The sequence below is a fragment of the Strongylocentrotus purpuratus genome, unplaced genomic scaffold (genome assembly GCF_000002235.5).
Source record: "Strongylocentrotus purpuratus isolate Spur 01 unplaced genomic scaffold, Spur_5.0 spur5_scaffold_7, whole genome shotgun sequence".
Lineage (NCBI taxonomy): Eukaryota > Metazoa > Echinodermata > Echinoidea > Camarodonta > Strongylocentrotidae > Strongylocentrotus > Strongylocentrotus purpuratus.
In genome coordinates this window covers 25,444,301-25,452,442 of record NW_022145613.1, presented here as the reverse complement: position 1 = coordinate 25,452,442, position 8,142 = coordinate 25,444,301, and the positions used below count along the sequence as shown (strand labels likewise).

General features: G+C 35.8%; 1 protein-coding gene across 1 annotated transcript; it reads right to left on the bottom strand.

Moving 5' to 3' along the window:
• Positions 1-990: 990 nt before the first annotated feature.
• LOC762881 lies at positions 991-7,371 on the bottom strand. The gene is made up of 2 exons (XM_001198681.4): positions 6,956-7,371; positions 991-5,121 (listed from the first exon to the last, which is right to left on the bottom strand). The coding sequence occupies exons 1-2, from the start codon at positions 7,037-7,039 to the stop codon at positions 4,063-4,065; spliced, it is 1,143 nt and encodes a 380-aa protein (XP_001198681.1). The 5' UTR covers positions 7,040-7,371; the 3' UTR covers positions 991-4,062.
• Between the last annotated feature and the right edge of the window lie 771 nt (positions 7,372-8,142).

The following is an 8,142-nucleotide window of genomic DNA, read 5'->3' as shown; positions in this document are numbered from 1 at the left end:
TTAAACATAGATAAATCCAACTTTGTGCCTCTTGGAATAATCACAGCTAAAGTCATGGAAGTGATTCTTTGTTTGCCTTCTTGAAAAGATTACTTACACCTGTGTTCAATAGAATGCATCACAGGTGCATGCATGAGCAATGATTACATAACCTTCGTGAGCATGTATCCAGTATTAGTCTCAGTGGGTTTTAAAATTTTGTTCAAGTGACCTTTATCTGCGCATGCGCAGATCAATCCGCGCATGCACAGATTGTATCTACGAACTGGTATATTGCTTTCATTTTTTATCGTAACATGCAACCTTTATAGCATCTATTTGGTTGACTTATAATATAAATCATGATTGGAAAATAGATGAGGTCACCAAATGGTTTGTACTACTTTAAGATCGTTATAAGTATTAGTGTTAACGGTCACAATCATATTCGTGGCATTAAAAAAAGGCTTCTTTTAGGTTTACTAAGTACCTACTGATATTTACGTTGGGTCGGGTCGTCAGATTACACAAACTTTTGTGAAAACATACCCCATATTTACAAAAGGTCGGGCGCGTCACATTGTCGGGTTAGGCGACCCTTTGTGAAAGCGTGTCCCTATATTCACAAATTGTTGAGTGAAATGAGTTCAAACAATACCATTTTTTTCAAAGATGTTCTTTAAGAATAGGCCAAGCTTTTTGCCAGTACACTTATGAAAACATGCCCATCCAATTTATTTATCTGGTATTAAACTACGTTGGTTCGAGATGCGAGTTCTCGTAGATTTGCTGTAGAGTCTTTCAGATAAAAAGCGATATATTTCTGCAACGTAAAGGCAGAAACTTTCACGGAAGTTCGTGTATCCCAACGCGATGCGAAGACCCGATGGAACGAAATAAACCACGTATCTGTTATTTTAATGAGTCAAACAAAAAAATAATAAAACCCCACAGTTATTAAATAACAGTAACGCTGAAGTAAATCAACTGAAAAATGAGAGCACTAATACATTTCCAAAGTGATATATAATCTATTTTATTGAATGAAAAAAAAATGATCAAATAGTTATACATGTTAATGCCATAAGAGAAAACAAACAATAAAACCTTGGAATGTGGGCTTCTCTCTTCGTATTGCAAATCAAAAACAAATTCAAACGCATTAAAAGACCCCAATGTCAAAATCAGAGAGCACACTTATCACTTACTATAGCAAAGGATGTCTCTTATATTGAGACTAGTACATGAGTCAACATTAACATTCTAATAATTATTGCAAATATCAGTATCATTTCCAAAAAGGTGATGAAACAATTATCGTTTTACTTCATGGATATTACTTATAAATGGGATCACGTTGCTCAAAATGTGTTGCTTATGAGCCAGACATCAGCCAGATGTGAGGCTTTACTTCTTCACTTATTTATTTGTGTCTGATTCATGTTTTAAAAACCATAAAACATGTAAGAGTCGTTAAATATTAATTGTGTACTTCTACAGTTGGAAAGTGTTTACTATAACGACACAGAGAGTTCTCGCAAACGGTATCTCTACAATGAGATTCATACACTGAGAATCGTTTCAAATTGAGCCATAAAATGTTCCCCCAGCAAGGCTTTTAATATCAGCAACATTAAACTCTATGGACTATGGTCGTATTTTAATAATTCAGTTTTAAAAACCCGAAAATGGGTCTATGATCAGGCGTGACAAAGGAAATCTTTGACCTTAGATTGTCCTTTGTTAAACTCGAGTTGAACATTAAGCCCAGCGTCGGGTTTCAATTGGCCCGTGTTTTTCAAAAACACTTTAGCAAACTAAACGTTTCCGCCGGCTTCACGGGTGTTAGCAATAAACCATTACTGATTCAGTAGTTCACTTCTGTGGATGCTATAATCAAGACATTCGTAAATTCGAACTGCAAACATAATATATATACAAAAAATATCAACAGAGGGAGGTTTGCTATAAGAGATAACAAAATATAGAGAAGCCTTTACAGGTATTTTTACACACACACACAGTTCAGCATTGATTGCACAATAGGAATACTGGATTACAATTATAAATTTGATCAAACTCATGTACGTGTTCTGCTCATGGAAATAGTTTGCACAAAATATCAATAAAACAATTACAAAAATCTTGCCAATCGATGTACGTGTAAGTGAGCTCAATATAGCAAAAATATCAATTTTCTGAAATATACACCTTCTTTAACATGAAATAATGACAGTTGGACGGATTTTGAAATCTGCAGCTTTTTGTAACAAGAAAAAAAAACATATGATACGATACTAATTATTCTTTTACTCCACACAAAGATATGGAAGTAAATATTACATTTTTGAATGGTGACAATGAAGGTTGGACGGATTTTGAAACCTGCAGCTTTTTGTTATACAGGTAAAATACAGATTATATCTGATGTAACGGGAAAAACTCAACGTGAACGAATCGACCCGCTAATAACCTAAATTCATAACAATGATAAATACTAAGACATATTCAATAACTCGATAAAACATTTGTTGTTGTTCGTAGAAAAACGAACGATTTATTTAGCATTGGTGATGGATTTTTAGAAATACATGATTTTTTTTAAAAGTCATACGTAGATATCACAATTCATACCATGTTTGCTTTCTCAATAGGCCACTTTCGTAATGTAATCACATGAAGTGTATCAATCTTTGTTACGTGCAATGTTACAAATAGTTGATTCACCTGGTGAATGATATAATTTGTAAAAAGCATTTTGATTTTAAAGTTGATTTCTTTACGAAAATGACCTATTAATAAGATCATGAATGATTGATTTCTCACTTGATAAGATCTTTCAAGCAATCCTCATCACACCATTAAATTCTATATAATTTATATAAGTATGCTGGTCCGCAAACTATTTAATGAGATACATGTAGGTTAGACCTTCACATGTAAAGAAAGAATAATAAATTTGACCTTTGACCCCGCTGAATTCATGGCTTCAAATGAATCAAATCCTCACTCTGTCTTTTAATCAATCGCATTTGTTCATTCGTCATATGGATCGTTATTGATTCTCTATGTTAAAAAGCAGCAGATGTTCACGTTCACTTGAGTGATAAAGAATCTTCATTGTCACTAATGATTGTAAATGTATCTATCATCTCCGGGACACTCATTGATTTCACTAATTTCTTTATGACATTGCTGATTTACCTAGTAAGTCAATAGACCCGTTTACTAATGTTATTACATTTATGTATGTTTCACTCCCAAATCCTCGGTTACCAATTATTTAATTCACTTGCTACGCAAAGTGGTATTTCTATTAATGTAATTCACTTTGCATACCTAATGTCTATGTCGTAGAAAGCCCCATTCAAGCTTGTTAGTCGTCTAGAGTAACTTTGGTTCAAGAAATATGTATAAAATCAGTAAACACGTCTATTTTTTGTTTTCATTTTATGTCCTGTAATTTTATTCAAAGAGAGAAAGTGAATTATTTTTAAGTGTTTTCGGTGAAAAAATCTATGGGTCGGCAATAGATTTATTTATGTAAAAATAACGTCAAAATCTTACAGTTGATCTTACAATGATCTCACCTGGATTTCGAAGCTTACTGTTTTTACTCTAAGTAAGAATATGTACCCTTGATACTAAATTGTAAATGCCATTTGACTTGAAAAAATGATTGCAATGTTTTTAATTTTCATTGAAGACACAGACAATGATTTCAACAGTGAAATTTTCCAAACAACATAACGATACTTTCATTTATTTGGAGTGGAGTTTAAGAGAGACAAATGCATTTGTATTTCCTGTCATTTTGAGAAGCAATTTGTGCGTGTACTAAATAGTATCATTTTTATCTTTAGATTAGAAGTCCCTTACTAATTAAAAAAAATACACCTATATTGCTTTAAAGACATTTGGCGATTCGAATTTCAAAAATATGGAAAATTGTTGGTATTTTGGTGTTTTCTTTATGAATCATGGACGTTTTTTTCCATTTGATATTTTTACATTCTATCGACATGCTGTAGCAAAAAGTACACCAAAGAAAGGAAATATAATGATGTTATCATCCTTACGTCATCACCTGATAATCTTCTTCTTTTCAGCCGGTTTCTTCTCCAAATCTCGTAAATGTTTGTAGATATCTGGAGTGACGGTCAAGGTGTATTTCTGATTCAGCAATCCCGGGTATGGTTGCATTGCTGGTGCGCCGCTTCTCTGGACACTCGGATATCCACTGTCGACCATAGGATGACAGGCAGTGATAAACAGGAGACGGTCATAGAATTCGACCGTTTCTCCCGCATATTTCAGCATCCCTTCTGTCAATTCGCGTACACCCTGTTGCACTTGCCCTTGGCTAGCAATCTCCATTTGTGGTGGGAACTTCTTCTGTAGCATAGCTAGCCATTTTGCTTTCGGCATGACGATCGGCAGCGTCTCGATTTCCCATCGAACGTCGACTCGGATACGCTGCAAGTTTTTTATTAGTTTCGTGTAGGGTTCATCGTTATCTTCTTCGGCTAGACGTCTATTTGCTTCTGAAAATAAAGGTAGCGTATTCATAGGTCCTGGCCGATGAATAATTAGGACTTTTCCTGATGAAGAAATCGTTCTCATAATATGCGCAAATGTCTCCTCCGGATTCGTAAAATGTTCACAAGCGTCTTTCAGCATCATCTTATCAAATGGCGCATCTTTCTTGCCTTCTTCTAAATCTATCGACAGCTGCCGAAAGTACTCCTCAGCGCCCACATGTTTGATCTTAAACGGCAACATTCTCTGGTTGCTAGTTTCCTCGTAGTGAATCAACCCGGGGTAAATGTTAACCATGGGTTGAAGTAAGCAGAACTTTTCCTTAAGCTTTTCCGCGAAGCTGCCTTTGCTGTTGCCGACGTACGCAAACCGATCGTGGGTGTCAAGCTCGAGGTGTTTGTGGATTAGCTTGTACATGGCGTCTTCGTAAACCTTCCCGAAGCTGAACATGTCATTCTCGTCATAAAGCGGGAGTTGGAGCCTGTCAGACCAATGTTCACTGATGACTGCGAAGGGTTGTGGGGTACTTGGCAGAGGAGGGTCCCGTGGGGTGAAAGGGCCCGGGTCAGATACGGGTTTGTGGACGTCCGTCTCCCGCGTGGTCTGAAAATCAAGAATAATACATAATCATGAAATATTATCTCTTTGTGCACAATTATTACCTGTTTGATATTCCTAACCATTTCGTTCGATAGAAATGTTATTGTATTATTCCCTACCCGTTGTAAGGCAATACTTTCACTCTTTGATCGTATTTCATTTATTTTCTACTCTCACATTGATACGATTGCTTAAGAGACAGATAACTAGTTTGGAATGATTTCTCAATAAGACATTTTCTCAATGTAATCCTCTTTAATATATACGTCTTTGTTAAGTGCCTCGTTACAGATTATTTAATTTACCTTTTAATAATTGTACTTATTGCATATTGCTTACATTACGTGTTGTAAGCAACAATCATTGTATGTAATTCGCATTCTGACTATTGAAATATAATCATATCTAACAGGTGAAAGAAATAATTTGCATGAAGGCACTTCACAAAGATGTATGCACTAAATTTGATTACATTACGAAAACAGCCCATTTGGGAATCATTACCAACTAGCCATTAAATTATATTACGATACTGGCCTATTCTACAGCTTTCTTCCCGGAGGTGAATTAATAGTTGCGAGGTTGCAGCATGGTGCATTTATCCTAGGATACTGCGCTGTGTGCTAATGCTAAGGGAGTTTAAAAATAATACTGTTCAGCCGTTGATGTGTATCATCAATTTTAGTTTTTGTTTTTAATTATAGAGAAGAGAAAACAGCTGGCCGTGTTGTTATTAACTCTTAGAAGGAAATGAATCTCTTTTAGAAAATAGGACTTAGGTGGACATTGACTCATGTTTAATAAGTCATACACAGAGGTAATATGTTATAGATTAAAGAACTATAAACTGTTATCAATGGTATAATAAAAAGACATTTAGAGCGGTCCTCACATAACATGTAATAATGAGTCAATAGCAAATATTGACATGAACACAACTGCGTTGTTGATGTTCACTGGTGATGGCAACAGGAGGGAATTGAACCAAATCAAAGCCTTCTTTGCATGCATATAACATCACAACAATGTGTCTTTATCAACATGATTAAACCATATTATGAGACGATGTACACAATTATTATGTTAAAGGTACATGTCCCATTTGCAGATCAAAACAATAGATAGGACATGCATGACATATTCATAATTCCTGCAAAATTCTACTTCATTTGATGTTGGCTGCAAAAGGTACATATACTGTAGTATCTTTAAAAGTGTAAGCAAAGGGAGAAACTCTGTGGGCCTAGATAATTACAGTCCATACTTTTACTTATACCTCCTATATTCGTCTTTCCCATCACAAATATAAAGTGAATGCATTATAGGCCTCTAACATACGGAATAATTAGTATGACATAGTTGATCTAGTATGTAGTTAATGGATTACCCAACGTCTCAAATTAAAGTGTATGTTTGATTTGCGCGTATACATGTACGTCCACGTAATGCATGGAAAGTTAAAGAGAGAATAATAAGTAAAAGAGAACTAGGAGAAGGAAAGGAGTAGGGAATACGATCACTTATGTATGATGAAGCCGCATGAAACATTGTTTATAATAAATTGCAAATATGAGGGAAATGATAACGATGCTGGTGATGATGACAGTGGTGGTGGAATAGATGATGATGATAGCGAGGAATGAGAGGAAGATGAGGGGGATTAGGAGGAGGAGAAGGAAAAAAAAAGAGTGAGAGGGGCAGACAATAATGATAATAAAGTAGTAGAAATAGTAATAGTGGTGATGAAAGTAGTAGTAGTAATTTATAGTGGTAGTAAAAAACTACGGAGGGGGAGGAGAAGTTTTAATAAGTAAAATCCTTTATAGTGTAATCTTACCTTTGCTTTCGGGCAGGTTCCACCAGCAGAAAACATCCCATCAATATTCAGAATATTGGATATTTCGGAGCGCAGATGGGACATGATGGCCTCGTACAAGATAAATGCAAGACTTGCTAAATCAAATTCTTCATTATTCTGCTTTTGGAAATAAATATCCCCTTCCTTCCGAAGGATTTCAGCTCATATCCTTTCTGTATTATATAAGGTGACTAAGGTCGAACAGTGTTTTGTCTCTCTCAGCCTAGGTTACGAATGTCAAGTGAGGGTAATGTAATGACTGTGCAGCTCTTTGAAGCTCAACAGGTGTTTTGTTACCGATGCCTTGTGATACTATTGCCGAACTCCATCCGTGTGTATGCATAGACTAGCTAGACCAACACGCTGTAGCTACCGCACCAGCCTTTTCGCTTACCCCTCGCCCTGCGTACACAAGCACACAAAGGCTAGTACATTTGCAGTGTCAACGAAGGGGCTTACCGGTTACCATGGTGCGGGGACGCATGAACAAATTTACATACACAGAACTCTGGGTGTACGTGTGCAGAGGATCAATGGCTATTCTTTCACAAAAGGCTCTTTAAACAAAATAGTCTGCCCGTAGGCTTAACGCGTTTGATCAGTGTTGCTATTGTTCTGTTGTTAACATAATGAGTCTTTAGTCAAGGTTGACCAACTTTTAGACTTTGGAAGTGTTATCATTTTTGACATTTCTAAGTCAATCAACTGATAATGCTACATCTATGTGGGTACATTGGAAGCAATCAACTGAAAATCGAGCAATATACAAATGTCAATAGCCGAATAGGATGATGGGGAAGAGAGGAAACAGCAAAGAACTTCAGAAGGGGAAACCGAAGACGGGACTTTATAGGCCTATACAATCTCACTCTCTCTCTGTCTCTTTTGATAATTTTACCCCTCTTCTTTCTTATTTATAATTTATACTATATGTATATTCATATGTTTATACATGTATAGTGATTGGTGAGGGAAACGAATGTATAAAGTTGAAATCAAGGTTCCTCTTCGACAATATCATATGGCAAGATTAGAGGAGATATATATATATATATATAGAGAGAGAGAGAGAGAGAGAGAGAGATAGAAATAGCAATGCGAGCTACAACTGCTCAAAATAGTTACAAAGTGAGATTTCGATAAATATAATGAGACGCAAAAAAGAA

Coding starts and splice junctions, on each gene's coding strand:
- LOC762881 (XM_001198681.4), bottom strand. CDS start 7,039: ATGTCCCATCTGCGCTCCGAAATATCCAATATTCTGAATATTGATGGG. Junction 5,122..6,955: donor GAACCTGCCCGAAAGCAAAG/GTAAGATTACAC, acceptor CTTGATTTTCAG/ACCACGCGGGAGACGGACGT.